Source organism: Rissa tridactyla, chromosome 3 (assembly GCF_028500815.1).
Source record: "Rissa tridactyla isolate bRisTri1 chromosome 3, bRisTri1.patW.cur.20221130, whole genome shotgun sequence".
Classification (NCBI taxonomy): Eukaryota; Metazoa; Chordata; class Aves; order Charadriiformes; family Laridae; genus Rissa; species Rissa tridactyla.
Window position 1 is genome coordinate 29233721 of NC_071468.1, and position 26006 is coordinate 29259726.

The 26006-nt window shown below is 41.1% G+C and overlaps 1 protein-coding gene across 1 annotated transcript in view; it reads right to left on the bottom strand.

The window, feature by feature from the left end:
• Positions 1-10970: 10970 nt before the first annotated feature.
• The window catches only part of LOC128906803 (basic proline-rich protein-like), a 30027-nt gene continuing 14991 nt past the window's right edge, over positions 10971-26006 (bottom strand). The window contains exons 3-4 of the mRNA XM_054194711.1: positions 18982-19105; positions 10971-16268 (exon numbers count right to left, since the gene is read on the bottom strand). Of these exons, the coding sequence (XP_054050686.1) occupies positions 16040-16268; positions 18982-19105 (353 nt within the window). The 3' untranslated portion in view covers positions 10971-16039. The remainder of the gene's footprint in view (positions 16269-18981; positions 19106-26006) is intronic.

The following is a 26006-nucleotide window of genomic DNA, read 5'->3' on the forward strand; positions in this document are numbered from 1 at the left end:
TTCCTGGAAATATTCCATGATAATTCCAATTTCCTGAAGATCAGGGAAGTCACAGAAATCTCTTGATACCCTTCTACTTCCTTACACATTCCCAGCTTGTTCGTAGGGCCTGTGTATGAGGAAGGAGGTCTACACCTGGAGAATGGCAGAAAACCAGAAAGCAAGGCTGTGTACAGGAGGCAATTGTCCATGAGGCAAATAGACTTCTCTGCAGTCCTCCAAAGAAATAAACAGATTTGAAAGCCTTATGAGTCAACCCTGATCTGTTCCGTGCATTTTCTGCTGCCTACTTCTTTTGTCACCATCTCCCACTTGTGACTTGCACTTCTTTTCATATCACACTTCTGCTTAGAACAGGCCACTACTCTGCAGATTATAAGCACCATTCATCTCTTTCAATCTTCCCTTAAAACACTCTACCATTGAAAAGAAAAATTGTGAGATCTCTTCACCAACAATAACTGGCCTGTGCATCACATTCTGAAAGTGAGATAGTGAGTTGTTCATTCTCAATATGTGCTCTGTAAAGCGTATGTGCATACTTGATGCTGTATACACAGCAATATCTTCCAAAGTTGGGTAATTCAAACTGTTAGGGCAGATGTTTTGACTTGTCTTCAAGGAAAGGACAGCAAATGGCAGTGCAGAAGGGAATAATGGCTCATACGCTGAGCTGCTACCTGGAAACGGGTACTAAGATAGATCTATAGGGAGAACGTCGCTTCCCAGCTTATGAGTAGTGGAGAATGAAGTTCAATAGAAAAAAATGCTGTGAGAAAATTAACTCAAATTTAAAAGATTATTTTTAATCCCCTGGTTTCATCTTTAGTTAATTGCAATTGTTCCTGATGGGTAGGTATATTGCAAAGGACTTTTCACCTCATTTCTACCTTTCTTTGTAGGAATTCCAACTTTATGTCCCTTAATTTTGGGCTGCTGCCAGCAATGAAGCTTAATTAGCCTAATACGCCTGTCTCAAATCATCAGCAATGCCATGCTATGCCTTCTGCTCTTGACTTTGTGAAAGGTCATCAAACAAGACCCTACAGTTGTCTCTCCAGTTCCTGCTCAGCAGGAATCCTTCTCACCTCTGGAGCAAGGATTTTTAGGTCTTCCTTTGGACTCTTTTGTTCCTCTCAGGGCATAAAGACCAAGTGTATTGAAGTTGCAATTGGATGCCCCCTGAAACTGACTGAATAAAGGATAATATTAATAGTGACTTCTGCTGGTATAGATGATCTCAAAGCATGCTATAAGGATATTTATGGTACCAAAAGAGATAGGATTTACTGAAAGAACAAAAAATGCCCATGCTTCAGCTAGCATTCAGCTTGCAGTATTAATTAGAGTGATTTGTTTCGCTTTGGCAATAAAGCTTTAGGTAATCAAATTCAATCTGAGACACAATGTCATGGTGGAAAGTAACCATGAATGACATTGGCCAGTTCGATGACTTTGCTGGTGAAATCACTATTAAAGCTGACAGTTCAGCTCTGGCATGTGGAAAACACTATGTTGTAGTCTGGGCCACAGACCACATGGGGAAATGAAAGTCTACATCCCTGGAAGTGTAATTGTATAGTGTATGCACAGACTATGGGTTCATGTCAACTATGGTTCTACATTCAGATCCACGGGTAAACATTGCCAGTCATAAAGGTCTGTCTTCCAGCTGTCTAAGTATTTCTAAATGCTAAAGGTGACTGGAAGTAAAATTCAGATCCAAATTGAAATTAACACTTTTCAGTAAAATGTGCGTGTTCAAAATGAGGTCCAAGTTCATATTCATCTCTAGCTAAATACCTTCTCATCTTGAAAAGAGGAAGATTAATGAATTATATAATTAAAGAATTAATAGAGCTAAACAGAGAAAGCCAATGACTGTGATTATGTCTGAAGTTCTGGCTCTTCTCAGGCAACATGCTTGAAGCCTCTGGTCACTGACAAACCCAGTACTTTAACCTGAGTAATGCATTTCACCTCTCTCTTGCCAAATGTACTGTGCCACTGAGACTTTCTCACTACCCAGAAAGCCCAGGCGCTACACTGGTGGACATCAGCAGATTTGAGAGATCAGTTTCTCGGACATCTCTGGACCTAGTTTTGTCCTTTGGTACTCACTAACTCCTTGCTGCGCCTCCCACTGCCCATCTTTCTTTGCAGGCTTTCCCTGGCTGCTGGCTGTGAATGAACACTTCAGCCTTTTGGTGCAAACTCAGTCTTTCTCAACTCCAAGGCACTCACTCAGGAGTGCTGCTCTCTGACGCAGGGGAGATGCTCTGCATGAACGCCACCAATGTGAACTCTGGTTTTGTAGGAGTTCGCCTTTGTAGACACAGGCCAAAATTCCCATTCCTTCGCTGCTGTGGGGAGAATTCAGCACCAGCCTATTGCTATGCTTTTCCCTAAGGAGGGTGGTATTTCAGACAGTGCTTCCTATAGATGTACATACAGATATATATTTATGTACAAACACATCTGTATGTATAAGTTTAAATATATGTTACAGCTTGTTCAGATTCTTTCGGGGTAAATGCTGCCAACATACTCTTTTCTAAGCCTCAAGTGTGGCTATTTGCCATATGCAAGGAAAATGTTATGACCTTGTTTAATAAAACAAGGAAGAATTTCCAAACTGATCCAAAAAAATCTAGGATCTGACCCTGGCCAATATCAGATGCTTCAGAGAAAAATGTAAGGGATGCTACGGTACGTATTTCTGGAATAAACTCATTAATTACACAGAATAAACCAAATGTAGCTGCCGCAGTGAGTGAGTGCATGTTAACCATGCATTGTAAGAACAAAACATGAGTGGAGTCAGCTGTCACCACCCTGAGTAATGGATGGAGTTTGAGGGGGTCAACACAGTCTCCAGCCCACTCCAAACTTTTTGCTTCTCACACCGACGTTATCATCTGCCTCAGTATGGCAGCAGGGACTGCACATCCCTGTCACTAATTAAATTGCAGGGTTGTTTGTCTCTGTGTGGTCGTGATACAGCTAGGCGTTCACAACTGAAGCGTTCATATATATATTCTCCTAAATCTTGTTCTGCTGGTCGCTTACCCAGTTCTTCTCTGTGGTGTTCCTCAAACACTCCAGTTAGAGTCTTCGCTTTCAGTTTCTGAAACTCAGCAGCAGGGAAGTTTCTATACACTGACAACCAGACACTGATATGTACAGTGTATAACAAACTCCGAAACATTCATGAGCTTATCATCTGCTGGACAGCTTTGTTTCAATATCCCTTAAAGAAAAAGTGATGGTACGAGGCTTAGCTCAGAAAATGGGGTTTCTGCCCAGAGGCTCAGGAATGCCCTGGAGTGACGTCTTTTTCTCAGTAGTTCATGTGAGTCTGTGGGACTCTCTGTGAGATTACAGTTTCACACCAGCTAGTGGGTCGTGCCGACCAAGCTACAGCCTCTCAGCTGCTCGTCAGACGTGTCACTGCCACCCAAAATTGAATCGGCACATTTCTGCCAGGGATCAGCTCATAGTTACTAACTTGCTTGATTTAACACGGCCCACAGTTATTGTTCATCATAACACCATCATACCATCAACTAGGCAGAAAGACAGCTCAAGGACCAAGTGTGGGGTCAGTCAAAGAGGGTGGTGGGGCATGACTGGAAACCTGCTTTGCTGGACTCTCCCCACTTCCCACACCTTCAGGCAGGGAAGGATAGAGGGGAGAGAACCCAGACAGGTCCCTTTGATTTTCCCTTAGGTCTGAAATCACTCTCCTGATGAGTACCTCTGGGCACGTGCCCTGAAGAGACACTACCGCCGCAGCCAGTTTGGGTTACAGAATGCTGAGTTGCAGAGTTTTCCCTGTGCGCGCTTCTCCCAGGGTCTGCCGGAGGAGAAAACAAACCAGCCGCTCTGCACGTTGCTCCTGCACCAAGGCACTCAGGCATCCAGCGCTGCCGAACGCACGCCATGCCAAGAAAGCACCTCTCAACCGTTCAGAATTAATATTTTTGAATGAGTAACTGTGAATAATAACTTATTCTTACTGAAGAAATTAAAAAAAAAAAAAAAGCCAAATTAAAAGCACGTGTCTGATTTAGAGAACAAAACCCCACAAAACCTGAAAAGCATCTTTGTGAGGTCTATTTAAATGTTTGGAGGCGATTCTGAGGCAAGCATCTAAATTTAGTCAAGTGATTCAAGAGTTACATTAGCCTACATGATACCAGCACTAACTTGCCTGGCAGACAGCCAAAGCTGCGGGGCCAGATTGTGAGCTGCTAGAAAGACGGCTTACTTGTCTTAGGGAAAGCAATGCTAGTTGCTTTTACTCTTTTGCATGTATATTATATGACTAAAATATGTGGAGCAAGAACGTAGCAAATAACTAATACCAAATGCTCTTAACGTCTGACTCACTGACAACCAAGGATTTTAAATGCTCCACAAATGACGGTGGGTTTAGCTGCAAACTTCAGGGAAGGCAAGTAGGACGCTGTACAAATAAGTACTCTGCAGCACAGCAAGATTAAGGGACTCGCCCAGTGTTTCTGAGTAAGTGAATGTACGTTCTTTGGAAGAGCGGAAAGGTATTCCAAGAATTGAAGTACATTAGAAGTTAAGTTAAAGATCTCTCCAGAAATGTTTAGTCACAGTGCAAACTTCCTAAGTGACAGTTCACTGATGCCTTCCTTTTGACCTATTCTTCCTCCTTATAAATTAGCATCTTGCATGGAATTTTGGACCGCTGAAATAGCTCTTTCTGGTCAACAAAACACTCCTGAAATTTGCAGGGCTTTCTGAAATCTTCCTCCATTCACCTCAGCTGTAATCACATTTTTCAGCCTTTCTGAAACACTGGAAGTCTCAGCACAAATCTTAGGTCTAGTCCTGAAGCGACAAATCCTTTCAAAAGCAGGCAGAGAAGATTTTCCTTACCGCAACCCTAGTCCTTTTGCTGAGATGCATCAGGAGTATCGGGGCTGGGAAATGGCTGCAGCAGTCCTACCTCTGGCATTGCTGTAAAGGCTTGCGCGGTGCCGGGAAGACCTGGACGTGTGGCAGAGCTGGCTCCCAGGCTCTGGAGTGACAGTGGGCTTCATGGCAGGCCATGGTGCCCACTGTTATACCAGCGCAGTTATTTGCGAGAAAAGCCATTAGCATTTCTAATTCCAGGACACTTTGTCCAGACCCTAGGTACCTTACCCTATTATGTTATTAATTTCTGTCCCAGCTGTGGACACTTTCACATACCGGAGACTACGCTGTTTTGTAATTGCTTTATTAAAAGTGCAGATGAAAATCAGTTGGAGCTGTACTATGGGCAGCAAATGAATTTCACTTAGAAGCTATTACAGTTACCAACCCCAAATTATCCTCATCACAGCTGGAGTGGTGCCTCAGTCAGCAATTCACCTTTTAAAAAGTTCTTTGTGTGAATAACGCAGAGAAAAAAGAACCTAATTGGCCTTTGTTGTAATTTTTACTGGTGCATTTCCAGTGGATCTTTTTGTTTAACACTATGACAGAGTAACTCAAAAGCTCTATGTAAATCAAAGTAACCACTTGGATTAACATCATTGCCTCGGAAAATGGAGATAAACCCTCAGGCTGGAGTTTCAGCCCTTGGCTCACGCAGAATCTGATGCAAACATTGAGAAAAGAAGGTGCGTTTCCTAAACTTTTGACAGGTTTTCAACATGGACAAGGGCAGCTGCGGTCACATCTCTGGGGTGGGATTCTGGATGCCTTGGTCCAGAAGAGCATTGGCGAGTGCTGTGAGATACCCCAAGCACATGAACAGCAGTCCAGAAATGCCTCATACTCCTCACTGCCGGGATGTTCCCCCATTGCTCCAAGGCTACCTGCTCTTGCCATTCTTTCTGCACAAGGTGAGTTATCCGGAGGCAGCACAAACCCTACTCTGGACCCATCATGGAGGCTCTTTGTATCAGGAAGGCCATTTGGGCCTGAGGAAGCTAAGAAATCCTGCCCTGAGCCACTGGCAGTGCAGAAGGCAGCTCCATTCCCTCCCTCTTCTGCATGGGTACAGTGAGGCGTAGCTCTCAGTTCCCTACAGCGCTCACCACTGCTAGCTGCAGAAATTGTGGAGGGGCTTAAATTTCCCACGAGTGCTCAGGGTACTCAGCACTTCAGGAGCTATCAGAAACCTGAAAGTTCAGCCGCTAATACGGGACTTTCAGGCACATGCTCTTTCTTTTTTGCTTGCAGAGGTGAGATTAATTTAAAGAGCAAGAAGTGCAAACGGCAGGAGGTTGTGGTTCAGGGACACTTTGTACCGCAGCCTCTTGGAAGCCATTTTCCACCAACACCAGAGTGAAAGGCTTCGGGGGTGTTTGGAGTTTGCAGGGTCTGTGTCACGCTGAGATGGGGAAGAAACACCACATCACCCTTTTTATTACTTGCATGACTTCAGTGGCAAAACATCTCATTCACAGAACAGGACAGTTGTAGAAGAAACAAAAAGGGGGCCAAAAGGCCTAGTAGCTGAGAAACCGACTAATAAGTAAGCTTGCTTTCTTTGGAAGGAACCACGTATTCCTGGCAAGTCTCTCCACACTCAGGGCGAAGCAGGCCACCAGTAGCTCTGCTCCACGCAGCAGTGATAGGAGTGGGCTTGCAATATGGAAGGTCATTTGTCCAAGCGGTCCAAGAAAAATCACCCTTCAGGGAGATTTAGTGTACGAGACTGACTGAATATAGGCAGAGTATGGGAGCAGATTTTCATTTCTCTGAAACTTGGTCATTTCAAGATCATTTTATTCCTTTGTTAAATGTGTTACATTCTGTTCAGTTGTTCTTTGTGTTTTTCAGTTTAGGTCAGCTCTTACAATGAGATTATTCTCAAAATGATGGCATTATGTGACCCATGGCTACTAATTTCCATATCTAATTGTTCAGTTTGCTTTCTGCATATTTCTGAAATAGGCTTTCTTTCTGCGTAATCTTATCATATAGATTTCATAATAATCAGCATTCATGGCCTGTCTGATCTTTGGAGCCCTTTGAGCTACAACAGTTAAGATATACCAACTTCTGGCATGCCACAGAACCACGTAGCTAACGTCTCATTTGTCTGCTTTTGACTCCTCAGCCCAACTGCGTGTTTACAGTTTTGAGAGGAGATGCTCTTTGGAACAATCTCAAAGTCATCCTTGTAACACCCTAGCAACCCATTTTAACCGCTCCACCACTGTACTCCTATGTTTTCCTGTTATCACATAGCTTAATGTGGCACTTTAAAACCATAGTTTGCTTATATACCAATACATTTTTGTGAAATATTATTTTGCAAAATGCCAAAGCCACATGGTTGGCAAGAACCCCAAACTGAGATGCTTATTTAGGTACTTAGCTTCAGGTATTGGCATTTCTCTTACTATACAAAGCTTTTGATGCCTTGACAGCAATCCTTCTCTCCGTATAATGAATCCAAAGAGCAGAGAGTGCAGCTCTGACCTTACTCTTATTAGAATCCTGTTTTAAAGGTATTACTGGTATTTTTCTGTCACCTGAAATAGGATTGCATGTTATCCTGCCTAAATATTGATAGGAGGAAAGAACAGGAGATGCTGGGTACCTTCAGCTCCTTTTCATCTGTTTACCTATCCCAAAACTACTCTGACTATGGGGAAGGAGGAGCAGACGTCTGTCTTCTGTAGCACTTCTGAATGGCTGCTTTACTGCAAGATGCAGAATAACAAGTCAGGTAGACAACGTAAGGAGGTTTTGCACTGCCAAGAGTATAAATTGCAAGTGTTGGAACTCCTCCCTTTATGCAAAGACGGGCAGGAACCAAAATCATAAGAGCAACACGGTTTCACCCCAATATCATTAGCATGTACCTCTTCTGGCTCCACAAGATTACATTCTCCTGAATAGTGTTTGCGGTCATTGGAAAGGGGTTACTGCTGGAACCAGCTTCGACTCTTGAGAAACCCACACAATTCAAATGTAAGAGTTTGGGTTTTTTTTCGGAATTGCTGGGGAAGTTACCAGTGGCACAAGATTTTGGGGAATCGCCATTTTTCCTACAACTGAGAGCGGATCTATCAGTCCTCTTCTCCCAGGCCAGGACCATTCCTTGAGCGCCTGAAGGCCTTGACCAATAAGAGCTCGAGCTAACACTTCCCGAGGTGTCCAGTTAGGGACAGGGTCTCAGCAGGCTTCTGTGTTGACTCGTGAGAACCCAATTCATTTCTCTCCTACTCATGGCAGTTTTGCAGAGGTGTGTAGAAGTAACAAGCGGTTACTTTTGTAATGAAATGAAGTGTTTGTGATACAGAAGACACAAAAGAACAGGTCTGCCCACCAAAAACAGTCTTACAATATAAGTTTCATAACAGAGTTGCCCTTTGTTGGTCCAGTAGAAAATAATTTTTTTGGGCACATTGTTCCACTTAACTTTCTGAGGCCAGTTGAGTTGGATGGTACTTGCCGTTATTTTGGAGAAGGTGCATATAATTAAATGACAGGGAGCAAAAATAAAATATTTTTGTTTCCTTCTGACATGCTGATATTTGTATGAAAGGCTTCCAGTTCAGTGCTCAGTATATTTCCACAATCTGCACATCTGTATCTGAAAGAGTAATTGGAATGAGGACATCCTGTTGTACCTAAAATAGACTGGGCTACCAAGGGGAGGTGTCATGAAATGACATTTAGTAAAAACTATTCACTCTTCCACAGCCCTGTTCCCTGCCGTGTCCTTCATGCCAGTTATTGATCAGATCTTCACTCGATGCAAAAAGCCTCTCTTTGAGCCCATGCTTTAAATGTAATAATAAATAGGTCATTGATTAACTGGAAGTATGACAGACAGCTCCTCCGGTCAGGTCCTCGTGTACTGTAAATCTTGAGGGAGGAGAGCAAGCGATAAATCAGTGATGTGAAAAGAAGTAAAGCCCACAGGTTTTAGGCTTTTGGGAGGACTTCTCTCGGCAACACAGTTAGTAGCATTACCCTCAGCAAGTCGACGGCTATGCAAATTTACAGGAGATTCTTTTTGGATTTCCAAAAAAAGAAAAAGAAGAAACAAACGTGTAAGACGAAATTCACCTACCCAACTGCAGTACCTAGGGAATTTTTTTACTTTGCAGGCAACTAACTTATATGGGCCACTCCTACTCATTGTTCTTCGCATTTAGATATAATATATGTAATTAAGCACTGTATAATTAAGCAGTTTTACATGCAATGGTTTCCACTGCACTGTCTTTTGGCAGCACTACCTTAAGAGTCCTTATCCCCAGGGCCGGTCCATGGCTGCCCACTCCGTCCTGGCCTCCAAGCAAAGCAGCTGTTGGCGGGAGAGCACACACATCGGCACGATCCAGGGAAGCCTCGGGGTTCCTCAGCTCCGGCAGTGCTGCGCAGGACAGTCCTGGAAGCAGTCCTGCCATCCTACGCACCTCATTGTCCCAATCTACCCATCGCCCACCAGCCGCACAAACATCCTCTTACTCTGTTCTCCCACGCCCTCGCATGGGAATGCTGCAATTTTTCTTTCCAAGGAAAAATCACAGCACGCACAAGCCTTTCATTAGCTGGTTTGCACCGACAGTAACATCTAAAGAATGATGGTGCTTATGCCACAGAGCAAGTCCCCGTCAGACTCTCACTGGGCAAAGAACAGAGACGTGGCTTTGACGGAGCCAGAGTTAGCCTTATCCCAACCGTGCTGAGTAGCCAAGTATTGCCTCTTCCCCTGCCCCCGCTGGATTTTTTTTCCTCCAAAATCGCTCACCACGTGCCATGACTGGCATTGCTAGATGTCAAATCTGCTCATCAATCAATTCAGAGAGCAGAACAATGTTGGCTCAGCACTATGCCCTGTGACACCCAGCAGCTTTACACGCTCGTGCTTGATGCGATTTTTTCCTAAGCATGTAAAATTTGCAGTTTCTACTGCTGCCTCCTCATTGCCTCCCACTTTCCCACCCAGAAAAAGCCAGCTCAGCCACCTGCATAACTTTTTTTCAGACACCAGCACGGCCCACAGTCAGTCTACATAAACATATTGGTGTGCAAAAAGAGAAAATGAAACAACTGGCATTTATTTAGCTGTTTCTGATTTACAGCTATGCTCTATGGACCTCATCATCACCCACACATCTCTAGCCTTTCTGCCTCTCATGTCCACATCTCCAGTGCCCTGGCAGCTCCAGCCCTCCACTCTCCCTGCCCGTAGCTGCAGTAGGCTGAGCTAAGCAGCGGATACTTTCATAGGTTTAAGGGGGAAAATTATGCATGTGAATTAACTCTGGTAGCATCGACTAGTTTTAAGTCAAAGCTACGGTGTTTACTTTTTATCAGAATTACACAAATGTATGTATACGCATACATTTGACAAATATGTATAGAGAGATCTGTTAAAATACTGTCAGATTCCCCGCTGCCCTGCATTTTGTTTATTCATTGTTTTCATGCAAAAAAACTTGAAGCGATATTAAATATTGCCAAAGTATAGGGGTCACTGTCAATGAACAAGCCTACTTTGATTCTGTCCTGCTTCATTTTTACTTTTAGAAATTTTATTTGACTTTTTATCAAACAAGTAGGAAAATTAAAGGATGCTGAAAAATAACATATTTGCATGTGTGTTTAAACAGCTATTTTACAGAACAAGCGAATTAATGAAAACCTTTAGTCCAGTCTTTTTCTCCAGAGCTTGCTTCCTTCATCCCTTCTGTTCCCTCTGTTGTTCGTTCTCTCCCCCGTTTTCTTTCTTCTTTTATTTGAAACATCAACACTTGTACCTGATCTTGACATCCAATTTATCAAAGCTGGAAAATGTAGCAGTAGGTCTGCATGGCAGGGATGAATGTTTGATACTATCAGCAACTCTTAGCTGACAATTACCTAAATGCTACAGGCATGAAAGTGATGCTCTAAATTACATTAAATGAAACAGCGTACTGGAAAATGACCAAGATTACTCAGCAGTTTCATCTTAGGAAATCCTCCTGTTGCTAGAATAGAAAAAGGCTTTATTAGTCCCTGTCCAACAAGGACACAGAATACAAGGATACAAAACCACAGCATATTTCCTTAGCTGAATTCATCCACTGTCTATTTGGACAGAGAATGATATCACAAGTACATTCGGGAATGACTTAAATTAGAAAATCAGCCCTATGTACAATTCTACAAGGGCTATATAGAATTTTAAGAATAAACATCCCAAAGCCTTGGAGCATGCCCTCCTAAAGACTTGTAATGTCACCTCATTACCCAGTCACAGGGGCTGGAATTTCCTCAATCAGAGTCCTATGTGAGGTCTCAAGGGGACGGAGGTACCTAAATGCTTTTTTGGCTACCCATTCAACGGCTATGTAGCTGAAGAGAGACGCACCCCAACCCCAAGATATACCAAAGACCTGGACATAAACCCATCCCACCCTTTCAGGCAGCCTGAATGAGAGTGAGCAAAGGCTGCCAGAGCACTCAGCAGCTTCTACTACCCAGGCAGGTGAGATGCTGAGCAGGGCCAGTGACTCTTTTATGTGGCCCAGGGAATTTGCTGTTAAACGCACCTGAAAGCATTTAAAGGTGGAAACAGGTAAATGTGCCTGTGGTTTTTCCCCCCTCTTGTAGGCTTACTCACTGGATTACTCACAAGGGCTTCAGCTTTCTAGGTCTGACTGAATTTTTTTTTAGGTGTGAGTCTGTGAGCTTTGGTTTTGAGGTTTCTCCTGGGAGATCTTGTGGTGAAAGAAAATCAAGTTCCCTGCACCTCTTTCAGGCTGTGATGACCTCTGCTGGAAGAGAGATCCTCCCTCAAAGGTATCCTAAGAATTATTGCTTGTTACATCATCTGTTGTAGCTAAGTACTAAATCATCTTTGACAAGTCCTTTGTTCTGAACCCGTTGTATGGTTACCAAAGTGGATTTCCCCTATTTATAGCAAGTTTGGAAATAAAATTCCCCCAAAACTACAGAAAATGTTAATTTCAGTAGCTGATAGAAAGCATAAGAAAATGGGGAATTTGCCTCATTTTTGGTAACTTAAACTAGTGTTCATCAACCCACTTTAATTGTAAGGAATGCTGAAGAAAGAGCAATGTATCAGAAGGCTGAGTGTTGCTTCCAGCAACGTTTGTTAATGAGTTTACTAAAATAGACACTACTTTACATTTTTGTATAAAATACAGCTTAAAATATACAAAGCATATTGAATATTGACTTTCTGTGGAAAGACTACATGCTGAGAATATATTCTAGAAAAACAAGTATGTGTATGTACGTAAGTGTATATTGCATCTATATATATCCACAATAATGAGATTTTCTGCAGAAAATGTGTTTCCACTCTCCACTGTTTGCAGTCAAAAAGCAGCAATGTCCTACAAGACTTGTCTTTGAGCAAAACATTTGAAGTAACGCTATTACTGAATAGTGTTATTGAGAGAAGATGTCTGCAGAAAATTATTTCTGATTTTCCTGGCATGTGTTTTTTTGCGATATGCTAGCTATTACTAACAGACGCGTTGCTAACTGATCTTATATACAACTTGGGTTAAGTGCTGAAATCTTTGGGCTGTGTGTGGGGAGATGGCAACCTTGAGTGCCCTGTGAGTAAACAGCATTGATGTTTGGTGAACGTGGCTTTGAGTTTGTCCTTGTGGTTGCCCAAGACTGGAAGCCCAAATCCTGCCTTAAGGTACCTCTGACAGTCACAAAGCACTTCGCCCTCGGGGCTTCTTGCCAAACTTTCAAGGGGCTTGTGCTATTCTGCGAGACGTGCCTAAAGTTACCCATCCTAATGACACTAGTTCACTCCTCAGTTCAACAAGATTCGCAAAACTGATGTTTCCTCACCCAGAACTCACAGAATTAAAAAAAATAAACAAGTTTTTACTGAGGCTACCAGCACACAGCAATACAAATGAAGGGCAATGTTAATTGCCTGAAATACTAAGTAGGTGATATAGAGACAACTTACCTGGGAAAGGAATTAGTTAGTAAACCAAAACCTAATAGTTAGGAGTCAATCCAGGAAACATCCTCCCCTTGACAATAATGAGAGAACAAATTCAGAATGCATTTGCCAAGCTATTGGGAGAGCGGGAAACAAGAGTCTGCTGCCTAAAATAAGAGGTTAAGCCATTTCCATTTACACAGATTTTAACCCATCTGATAGAACCAGGGCCTCTGTTTTGTAACTAGATTAGCTGATGTGAATCTGGCTGCATCTGTGTGGCATCACTGTAATAAGTGGGATGCAAGTGGATGACTAATCGTGGCAGTGGGTTTAGTTTCCAGCCTGGGCTGTGAGGTGGTCAGTCGGCCAAATGGCTGTGTATGTATATGCCCTTGAGCAATCCTAGTCCATTCACCAGAGTGTAAGTGCAGCCATATCACTTGCAAAATTTCCCTAATCTTTAGCAAAACTAAAGAAAAATTAAATATTAGAGCTCCCAAAATTAATGTGAGAAGGAGTGAAAAATACGTTTCCTACATAGCTGTACAAATTGGGGTATGCTGGGTAATTATATATTGTGAATGGAATGACAGGCTGGAAGAAAATGAAATATGTTTTGGAGGAAAATGAAATATTTAGTAAACAATTTAACTTTTCCATGGAAATTAAGAGAAGTGGAAGAGGAGAAAGCAGGAATAGTTTCAGCCTTAGGCTCACCCACTTTGTGTTCAGAGTCTTTCAATAAGATGCCACAATTAAAAAGTCCTTCAGAACAAAACTGACATTAGTTTGCTTATTACACAGTTGGTGATGTCAGATGAATAACTTCATTTGTCGTAGCATCTTATTACCCACTTGAAATTCTGAGTGATGGAAACAATTGAAACTGGAAGAGAGAAAAAGAAACTCCTCATGTTTCAATCAAGTAATCAGAAATCCACCTGAAAAGCAGATGTTGCTCAGTTGCTTGTCAGTGTAACGCAACTATGTAAATGATTTCATTTACAACCCAAGGCTTTCCTAACAGCTTTTAATATTTGTGTTAGTTTTGCTTAATGAAAACATGAAAATAGAGCGATTTCTTTTTTTTCTTCTTTTAATGTCACATGTTGAGCTGAGAACACCTACAATATTTAAGGAAAGTTGGGGCTGTCATTAATGTCATCGAGACAAAAAGCAGGAGGATGGCATTATTTTGTTACTGTGAAATGTTACTAAATGTACCTTGCGGATTCATATAACCGTAGGATGGTATGTCTGCTGATGACTCATGCTGACTCACCCACCGAGCCAGAATTTACTGAGCTGCCTTCTATGCCCACACACAGTGATATGATTTCCAGTCTGAGTGAATTCTTTAAAATTTAATTTAGTAGGCTTTAACTACAGGGACAGATGCACTTCTTCAATGGTTGCCTTTATTTGTATTTATGTCTTATTAAATGTGTGTTCAGATTATATTTCGCAGAATCCTTTGAAATAAAATTTTAAAATAATGTGGATAAGTGCAACTGTATTTTCCAGTTACAAAGGTCTGTCTGGAACACTGCAGGTATACAGAAGCAGTGATAATTTACTGATGCCAGGGACCTAAAGGCCTAATACGTAATCACTGCCTTTTTGCTACTGCTTTAGCACCAGTGCACGTGGGCCTCAACTGCAATAAGTCCCTAGGCTTAGGCAATGAATAATTAATAAAAAGACAAACTGACCTAATTCTGGTTTTATTTTTAAGACTGAAAATCTTATATTACCCCACTGAAGCCAATAGAACTAAATGGTATAAAATGATGTGTGAAAGCAATTCTTTAAACGCTCCTACAAATATCTTCAGACTGATCTTGCTTTTTCTGAAATAAATAGGAATTGTACAGCAGACATTAATAGGAACATGATCAGTCCAGTTATTTGTCTTTCTCCAAGTTCTGGTCAAAATCTGATGTGATATAGCAGCCTGAAAAGTAATTCTCGTTGTTACAGTGCGAGCTGTAGTGACTGAAGAGACAAGTGCCAGTGAGATTCTCTCTTGGAACCAAACAAATGCTTCTCTTCGATCTTGTACTCCAGGATACAGGCTCATATATTTGTTAAATCAGGATTTATGATAGTCTCATCCTCACTCCAGGATTCTTTCCCCTCTGCCCAAAGACTTAGGGAGAGAAAAACATATTTTGCTTGGACTACTGCATGATTTGCTTTTTAAACTCTTCTGACAAATGACTAATGAATGTTAAAGCGACACAAAATGAGATGCATGTATCTTCCCCCAAAAGAAACACTATCAAATGCTTCAGTAAATTGATTGAGGTCTCCAGACTTTTTTCCACCTTTCCAATATTCTGAAAGAACAGTTGATGCCCCCAAGCCACATACCGTTCCCTCTTTCTCTGGGAATTTATGCCATTTCTCAAAAGTATGTCAGCTTTGACAGTGTTTTGGGGCTGTGTGTTTTACTTCTCTTGCTCCTGCAGTCAGTCAGGCATGATTCCTAATCTGCATGAGTTCGTCTATGATTCTGTCTTCTCATCTCTGGGATTCACTAAATTGCCCTGTCCTCTAAATCTGAAAGTGCTGGATGAGTGGACATTTCATCCCCTGTGGTTTCTACTTCACTGACTTCCTTGTACTTTGGGTGTACAGTCCTTTGTTTCGCTTTTGGAAAACAAAAATCCCAGACTTTAAGTCTTTAGTCACACCTTCCTGCCTGCATCGTTGTTCACAAAGGGCTTTCTTGTAATTCTATCACTAGAATTCAGAAGTTGTTGGTTTTGTGGTTTGAGTTAAATGTGCCTGAAAATAGAGTATAACTTCTTCTTTTTGTTACTTCAACCCTCAGCGGTCACTAAGATTCTGTATGTAATGGGGCATGATACAAGGAGAACCACACAGCTGTATGACAAGGTTTAAATAGAAGTTGAAATACATGTTTCTACCTCAGTCCCCGTATGTTCCGCCTATTAACGTTCCTTCTCTTGCTATTGCGCTGCCAGTCACAGTCTACGTTTTGTCTGAGACCATCCATGATTTCTATCAAACAGGCATGCACAAAGGACTCCGCTCTGCTGAACTCCTGTCAGATGCTCTGTAGTAGAGGCGCCCATTTTTGAGATGCTACGCCTTTCTCTACTGACAGGAGAGGGCCATATACTGCAGTCCATGCTCGGCTGCAGGATGTGGCAATTTCCTGAAAGTGCCATAATTACCGAATATATACAACAGGTTGCTTGCAGCAAGTCTCCCATGCTGAAGAGATGAGTCCCCAAGAAACAGAGCAGCTGAGAGTAGATTAGTATCACCAAGTAATTCAGACGGCTCAATGTTGGTCTCCTCCTTTCCAAGCAGCGCCACAGACCTGTGAGGAGAAAAGAGTGATTACTGGATTAATTGTTCTGACAGTAGCTCATTTCTAAAAGCCCTCTTTCTCAAGGGGCTGTGGTCCTTCCCGTTCTTTTATTGCTGGGCAGGAAAAGGGCCCCTGGAAGCAATGGTGGTAAGAAGTAGGCTACTGCCACTACCAGAGCAAGTCATCTTGCCTACAGCCTATTCCAGAGGGCCACAGACTGAATACATAAACCTGGAAGTCACAGCCACTGGAGACTGAATGCCCCTGCTCTTTTTGACATCTCTGCAAATACTGTATCCTCCTTTGTTTTACTCATGACTTGCAAAAAAATATAATGACAATGTAATAGCAACGTGCTAGTAATGGAAAAAAGTAACATTTTTTTTTTTTTTCAAGGAGTGAAAATTCCCAAGCCCTGTCTAGCAATGCAAATAAGCAGTTTATGGTGTTTCAGCTAACACTGACCTACCTTAGATAAACAGACATCATTGCAAAGCCTGTATCCAAAGGTCCCCCTCTAGCTGAGTAAACTGGCACTGAGGTTTTCTGTATCTCTATAGCTTATACACTGCTGGCATGCAGTTTTAAGTATCCTACTACGATATGGCAGTGCCAGCAGTGTGTTTGGCAGTGTTCACTATGTACTTACCTTTGCACTTATAACACTTCACCTGCAGAGCCTCTCTTTTATATATATATATATTATTTTTTTTCCCCAAGACTTTATGAAAAAGCTGAGCTTGTTACCATTGGAGAGCTTTGCACAGTAGTGCTCTCCACTGTCTGTTGTCATTCTTTCTTTTCCAGCTTTTGGAATTTTGCTGTTCTTACACCCTTTTGCAACGGAATGTAATATTTACATTTCTTGAATCTTTTTCTAGATGTTAAGATACTCACTTGGCTTATCCTGGTAGTCATACACTCTGCAGTTCCCTACGGCACTCTCGATTGACTGTTTTGGAGTTCCACCTATTCTTCTGCCTCACCCCTCTTTCCCTGCGATACGTTGCATCCTCACTAGTGCTAGAGCACTCCGTAACCTCCAAAAGATTTAATCTCAGTTGGGCACCTGCAATTGCACAATCTCATATGTTGAATAAATGCCCCACTGGAAAGACTTCTCCCCATAGTGTAACACTGACTCTTGCTATTTGTTAAGAAATGCCTTGGTTTCTCAAATTTCTCCCAGGTTGTGGCTATCCTAAAGGTATATGTGCCAGCTCATTTATTTGGACTTGATGCTTCTTTAGAAATAATGTGCCTTGTGCTTGACACAGTTACTTGAAATCAGCATTACTACCAGGCAGAGCTAAAAAAGGCAAAAAAGATTATACTAGCAAAGCAAGGGTTAAGTTTCTGATTACAAAATGGAAACAATCTTCAACACACAAACAAAAAGCACAGAAACAAGAAAACCCAATTTCAATATGTACCTTGTTCTGGCAGTCACTCACAGCTTGCCTCTGGGAGCCAAGGAGCCAGTACAACTGCACATCAGGGTGTATTTCTTGGTTAGGTTTTTGTCTGCCTCTGCCCAAAGTGTGAGGAACTTCTCTACTGCAAGGGAGGGTAAACCTCAGAACGTTTCTTTAGCCCACCTCCCTTCCCTTGCTCCCTTCAATTTAGAGAAATTCTAATGTATTGTGTAGTAGCTTTGATCAACCTGAGCTATTTAGATGAATGCAAATGAAATCTGTTTACTCTTGTCTCAAACTGAGTCTCTGATACGCAGTGATCCTTTGGCACACTGATTTCCAAACTTAGATTTACCTTCCTGCTTAGAAAATCTGTTGAATTATAATTTGATTCGGGTCTCCATTTCCCAGACCGCGTAACTTCTATTATGAACATATTTTTTTTGCATGGCTTTTTAAGATTTTATAAATTACATACAATAAAACTATCATCAAGCTGCACATCAGACCCTAACCTTGCAGCTTGTGAAAAATGGATTACTTTATTCATACGGTTCACACATGAGATGTCACTAATAATGATGATCATTTTAGGATTTGGAGCATTTTCTCAAATAATTTTCAGTCCTCTTCCTTCCTCACTTTATCATATCAGAGTCTTTACAACTATCATGGTAACTTCCAACACTAATTCCCTTAGCCATAGTTAATTATAGATATCCCTGCAGTTTCTCTGAGTTATTTATTCCGGAGTTTCTTGATAGTGAGCAGGGTAATCAGAGGTCTTCTGGAGGCCCTTTCACTTTCAGAAATATTGCTTTTAAAATGTCAAGTCCTATCACCAAGATTTTGTTGGTTTTGTTTCATTTTTTTTACTGCAGAGTGTAAAATTCCTGAAACTCCTCATTTCTCCGAAGCTGAATATTCACACTTAAAAGGCGATGTCCTCTTGTCACTAGCTTTAGATTATCTTCAAAATTAGAGAATCTTTTCTAATAATCTGAAATACACTTGTTTAGCTGGGTAACAAGTAGCCTCTTAAAAAGGTATGCTCTACACATTTCACTGACTTAGTAGTTCTCCTGTTGGCAAAAAGGACCTTTGCAAAAACGCTTATTTTAACTGGCAGCCCTTCGGCGGAGCATGGGAACACAGTTCATAACATTCATTCTGCAGAGAGGCAACACGCCCGTTCTTATTTTATACTTTCTCTTTGATAACTGCAACTACTAATTTATTTCTGTTTCAAAAACACCACTAGATTTTATTTTTCCTTTGAGGAGGGGGATCAACCCCCTGCTGCTTACCTGGCTCGTATTCTTACCAAGATTAGTGGCACTCTGGCTCGAGCAGAAGAGCTGAACCCAAAGGCTGTGATCACGACACTGGTTTCCCTTTGCTGAAACAGGAGGGAGTCAGAGCGCTCGGCACCTCGAAGGAAGTACACAGCACACTTAATGTTGACACTATTATTATGGTTGGCATATTTTGATCATCTCATTTTTTCTCTTTGATACTGATGTACAGTAAAGTGCGAACATTATCTTTAAGCTGCAATCTGATCTTACTGAGCTTTAAGTGCAGTGAAGGGCAGTGTCTTTTTCTCCTCGGCAACAACACGAACAGCAGGAGCTCTGGAAATTGTAGTGGCAACAGCAGCTTCTGTTGTGACAGTTCGCTTGGAGGTCACCATGGTGAGAATGTATCTGAGTGGGGTTGGTGTTTTTTTTTTTTGTTTTTTTTTTTTTTCCTGCCTAGACACTAATATAATTTCTAGAAGCCAGAAGAATAGCTTCTATAAATTAATACCCTTGTCATGAATAATCTCCATGTGGATATGCTAGTAAGAAATACACACGTTTTCTTTTTTTAGGAAGGATTTAATAACTAGACTAAGAGGGATTTATCAACACCTTCAAAACTAAATACAGCATATTTACCTTAAAACAGTTGTTCTATCTGTTGGTATATAATTGGAAAAAAACACTCCAGTGTTAATTGAAAAAAACCTTAATAAATAACAATATGAAACCTGGCCTGCATTCTGCTTTGCTTTTCTTTGTGGACGTTCATTACATGCTTATATGTTTTAACACTAAACATGTTAATTTTTGAATTGTGGATACTGCAAGACAATGTAGGGGATGTACTTGGATTTAGCATGCAAAAGGCTAAGCTGTTTGCTAGAGCTCAAAATTTAAGTGGCTGCAATGTGACAAAGTGTCTGACATGGGCCACTTAAACGGTCGGGGATAGCACCTGTCAAACCACCCTACAGAAATGCAGAAAAGGAAGAATTAACTCCTTTGTAACAACTTAGTGAGGGACTCCATTTGGAGACAGTGTTATCCCTCTTGCCAATCACACTTATTAGCTTTACCTCCCAGCAAGCTGGCGTGCAGCCTGTTGATCTTACCGCATGGGTTTGCTATTGGCGACTCTCTTTAACTGACTCACCACCATTAGTGTTTCCATTAGCAAGTTCACAACCAGTCACGTCTGCAGCTCTGGCCTGCTGGGCCACTTCTGGAGTTCTCCACCACTGGGATGGATACCATAAAGCACCCTTCCCTTGCTGTGGGGTTACTTTTCTTGGTTGGTTTGATTTCTTGCCACCTTTCCTTTCTACTTAAACCAGTATTCATCAGTTACATGCATCTGTAAATTACTCAATAGCCCCTGCTGCAGTTCAGTTCTTCAGGAAAAGGTTCAGTGACCTACTGGACACACATGAAGCGTCTGTCAGAAGACATTTTTCTGTCTCAGTCTTTAAAAAATAAAAAACTAAAAATCTTCTCAAGACATGTTTTGCTCATCATTAATGTTTCAAGCGTGCATTAGGGCAACCCTTCACACTGTGCGCAGTTTGGTTGCTGGTGTTTTTCCCCTCAGAAGGATGATGAGTCACATCCATTCCAGTTTAACAGCTCAGCTGATCTGAACAGACTGCCCTCACCAGAAACATCCTCGAATAATACAAACCACTCGCAGAGATCAAATTGCTTCTGCCGGATACATTGCCCCGTTCTAGGCAGCTTCTCTTACCCAGGGGTAGATGAGAACAGCGCGTGTTACAAGACCGATCTCTCACTGGGGCTCTCAAGCTGTTGTTCTCCCTCAACAATGGGGAGAAAGAGATGATTGTGAATGGAAATGTGGGAAAGTATTTTTAAAGTGTCACTGATTTCGTGAAGCAACCTTTGCCACTCTCCCAGGCAATTACTTCTCATAGTCACAGTAAGGAAGGGTAAAATAGTGAATTAATAGTAATGATGATATGAATTAGGAAAATACCACAAAGATTAAGTAGGAAGCTGTTAACTCGTTGTCATTAGATTACTGTTAAGAGACATACTTAGGAGAGAAACGTAAGCGGGCAGGAAAAGGTAGCAATGGAATTGCATCGACAGTCATATATCTCAGTTAATAGCTGCATATTTCAATGATAATCTCTTCAGATTTATTTTTTTCGTTTTGAATCTCATGCTTATTTTTGAATTTTCACTAGAATGGTCTGTACTATATAACATTGTATCTATACAGTGTTTGAAAGATGTTTGAAAATTGAGAGGATGTTGTTACTGGAAGTCATCTATCTTATGGAGCCTAAAAGCAAGCTTGCTCGCCAAACTTGATTGACTTCTTCAATAACATAAGCTTAAAAGATAAGAACTTAAGTACTTTACACTTGATTATGCTTAAGCTTTTGAACTCTCTTAAAGCATTTTAAGCTCTCTTAAAGCATTTTAAGCTCTCTTAAAATACTTCAGTCAACAGGTAGAAAAAGTAATCTGAAGTCCAGATAGTCAGTGAAGAACAAGCCAGGGCAGTAATAATGATGAAGACGCAGTAGGGATGAGAGTAGTCTAAGCAAAAATTGGTATTCTAACATCAAAGTAAAACATTTACAAAGATTTTCGACCGCAAAAGGAAACATCTCAGCAAGAAATTAACAAAACTAACACTTCTAATCTATCTAGCATGCTACCTACAATACTGCACTGAGTTCTGAGCCTCCCAGTAGTACAGAGGAAAAGTGCGAAGGTATGCTCACAAGTGACTGGGTTACCAAGGCAAATAATTGCTTATTAGCTAGGATGCTGTACCAGTGTATAGTTCCTTAAACTAACACATTTTACTTCAGCAGCTGGATGAGTTGGGAGCATGCACACAGGCAGTTATTACAGCTTGTCTGTGGAGTAGTAACTTATTAAGCCATGCCAAATCATGGCTTAATTACAAACTGGCTTGACAGCTTGTGGCTGGCTGTCCCTACCCAATTTAACAACACGAACAAAGCTCAAATGAAGGCAACAGAAATCATCGTGGCACATCAACCTCTTGAGTTTGTTACATCTCAAAGCTCGTGGCTTTGAGATGTGCAGCTCGTGGCTGCCTGTGTGGAGCTCCCAACAAGCAGTTCCACACTGCCAATTAAGCGCCTGTGCGAAAGCACTTAACCTGTTGCCCAGCCACGCTTAAGATTGCATTTGTCATTCTAACGATGACACTGAATGGCATTTCATACCATGCTGTGATAAACTAGAATACTGTCTTTCTTCATCATCTTTTTGAAGTGACAAGCTCCCAGCTGCCAGAGGAAATTTCTGATATTAATCCCAAAAAGTCTTGCTTTTATACTCTTGAAGATAACTGCATTTCTATTTCTCTGTCAGTTTGTGTATAGTTTCCTAGTTCTCCTTACCGTTGGTACGTCCAAGCACTGGGTCATTTACAAATTTCTTTCCTACCACTTTCTTGTGTCAGTGTTAGTAAGGAAAATATCTAAAAGGTTTAAGCCCAAAACTGATCTTTGGTGGGAGGCAGGCGCTGGGAAGAAAAGAGATCAACCTGGGAGAACTTTGTAGAGTGGAGTTGATGGTTGGACTCGATGGTCCCAAGGGTCTTTTCCAACCTAAATGATTCTGTGATTCTATGATTTACTCAGATACTTCACCTCTGATCATTTGATTTTGCTTTATCCTCTATGGATAGACCATCACCTCCACTAGTTTCTGGTACTGTTCTGCTAATTCCTATCATCTCCTTTATCGAAAAGTTGAATGATATTATCAAAGAAAGATATTGGGTTAATATGGCAAGGTCCACCTTTTGTAAACAAATATCACTCTTTCTCATTTCCTGTTATAGTTACTTTAGAAAGCTTACCATGAGACAAGTGATTTCATTTGACGCTGTTGTCTGACTTCTGGAATGGGCATTATCTGTTTTTTCTCCCCAGAGGCTGTAGACTGTGTTTTATTTTCATGTTATACGTGATACTAGCAATTTTCCTTTCCCTCCTAGTTATTAGCCATCCTGCCCTCTAACCCCATGTTCAACATTATCATCTTTACTGAAAACTGAGACAAAGTACACACTTAGTTTTAGAATAGGATGTAGGCTATCTCTAAACCCCACTTCTTCCTCACTGGAAAGCAACATCACTTATTTCTTACAATATTATGTCACAGCTGGATAACATGTTGCTCATTTTCCAGATATCATATGCAAGGTCTACATTAAACTGATTTTCCAGCTAAATTCTCCCTTCATTCTCATGTTTATTGATGTTTGAGATCTTTTCTGAAATAGAACTTTTTTTCTGTTTTGTTATATGATCTCTGCTTATACTTCTGACCTCTCTCTTGATGCCACTCTTCTTCCACGTATGCCTTGAAGCCTCTACCTGTTAACTTTTTTGCCTTGTGTGAGATACAGAATCCCAATGGAATTAGCAATTTTTGGTTTTAACATACCTAAGGCTTCTTCCACATTCAAATTTTTATTTTTATTATACTAGCTGATTTTATTGCCAGGTCCCCTCATTTATCACAGTTTGCCTTTCTGAAATTTAGAATGTTCTACTTTTTTTCACCACTACCTTTCATCACACAACTTGTGATCGCCTACTCCAGGGTTATTATCTACAGTCAGGCCTTCAAAGGCATTTTCTTGAACCATCCACAAGCTTTACTTCTCACAGGCTCAATGACAGTTTGGAGGAGGAATTCATTGACTACCACAGTCCAGAGTGCCTGGCCCCCACTATGAGTAGCATGTATTCCCCAAACTATTAACTGGGAACTTGAAATCTCACCGACTGGTTCTTTGTATCCAAGCCATACCATCTCTTTAATAATATGGAGTTTCCTAGTTACCTCCAAAACTTCCACCCAGGGGTCTGTAACGATCTCACAGCCCTCTCCTCTCAATATGCTCTGTAACTATCTCTTCCAAAAATAATTTGGACCTAAATTATGAGCTGTTTTATTCACCGTGTTTTATTTGCAGAACATTGCTTCCTTAACATAGAATGTTACTACCCATCTTTATTTTTACTTCTCTGTTTCCTCAACCGCAAATCCCCTCTAATCCACGTGTTCCAGTTAGAAACTCTACGAGTTTTATCACGAGGGTTGTGTCCTGAACTGTTTTGTGAAATTCCTCCACTTTTTTCCCAAAATGCTGGAAATCGTATATCCACTTTTCAGTTATTTCATTTTGACACAGTAACATTACTTGGGTTTTGCCTTTGTCTGTATCTGTGCCTTTTTCCTTGCCACCCATCCCACGTTCTTCCTATTCCCTATTGCTGCATTAGCATTTAATCTTCCTCTTGCTGAGCAAAACCAAGGTAAAGTATTTCATGAATCTTTCCAAATTTGCTCTACTCGTTTCTTAATGTGAAGATGAGCTTATTATCTGTGGTGATCTCCTTCCTTTCTTCACAGATGGTGTAATCGAGAAGGGGTACGCAGGGAAGTGGTGAAGAACTTAACTACTGTTGTTTAGTGAATTAATTTCCATGGGAAGTTACTCAGCTGAAAATGAAAGGGCTTGTTTGCTTTGCAGATAAAAAATATTCATGTACCATGAATACTCTCAGTGTCTGAGAATGCTTTCTTGTGAAACTAGAGCAGTTGCCACTTGTGGTCAAACCAGTGTAAAGGCCAGTTAAAACACTAGATAGATACATGCTTCAGACGAAAAGCTAACTTTTTCAAAAACAAAGGTAAAAGTTGAGATAATGATGAGAAAACGCTGTCAGATGGAGTAGCTTCCCAAAGTTACCGATATTTTGTCAAGACCTGTTTTACAGTTCATTCATTTGAACTTGAAATAGATTTAATTATTGAGATTCATGAACAGCTATTCCTAAAAGGATACGCTCACAAATAACAATAGAACACACAAAAAAAGAGAATTTAAAAAACTCTATATGGTAAGAACTCACTGTCATTCCTCTCAAGTGCCATGTCAAATAAAGTTGCTTGCAAATTACCCGTATCCTATACAATCTATTTCCCACTTATTGGTTAACATTTCTATAGTTCATAGTTATTTTCTCCACCACAAAGAATCGGATGGATGTTGCATGTATTAAAAAATGCACACACTTTCAGGCATGCACACGTTACTGTCGATCCAACACACATGTATTCTCACAAACAAATATCCTGCTTTAGTAATCTTACACGAAGCTCAACTGGGGCCAGCCACGAAAAGGCATAAAATCCCTAGATTAGCCATTAACTCCACATTGCCACATACAACCATTATTTCACCTACTTATTACTTCACCCACCGCCCCTGCTGCATGTCACTGTGCTACTCGCCTCTTGCCACACACACCTCTTGAGCAACGCCAGCGTTTAGTTTTAGCCCACATAAACCAGCCAGATATGCACATTTTCTAGGGATTAGGAATGTGCTGTTTACGCTGAGTTAAGGACTCATGTGCATGGTGTGGATTTTTAGTTTAACATTTAAGCAGGTTGCATTTGAGAAGCAATAGGGGATATGATTTATTACATTACAGATAACGTAGGGTAATATTTATTTTTTTGGGAAGTCAATTCTATAAAGGTTGTTCTGGCAGTGAGGTGATATGATAAGGAAGTTTTGGGCTTTTTTTCTCAATTTGTTATAAAATGATATATGCAGTTAGAGCTGAAGGTGAAATGAAGGGGATAAGAACAAAAGCGTCAAACCTAGAAGCAAGGAGAAAGGCAGGGTCAGAAGGTTTGAATGATAAGACTAACTCGTGATTTCCTTCGGAATTTCTGTACATTTTTGTTTTAGTAGTCACTGTGGGAAGAATGGCTGCTACAGCAAATTAGATGGAGGAGTCAGTAGCAGCTGAGTATACTTTGGTCATACTGAGCAGTATTATCTAACGCTACCTATGGTATCTCTCTGGCAGGTAGCCAAGACGCAAAGTAGAGGGTGTAAACTGAGACCTGATAAAATTACAGCCGAGTTCTGTACCTGCTGAAATCTGTGCCAGATTTACCATTGCTTTAAAGAGCGACAGGCTCTCAGATAATTC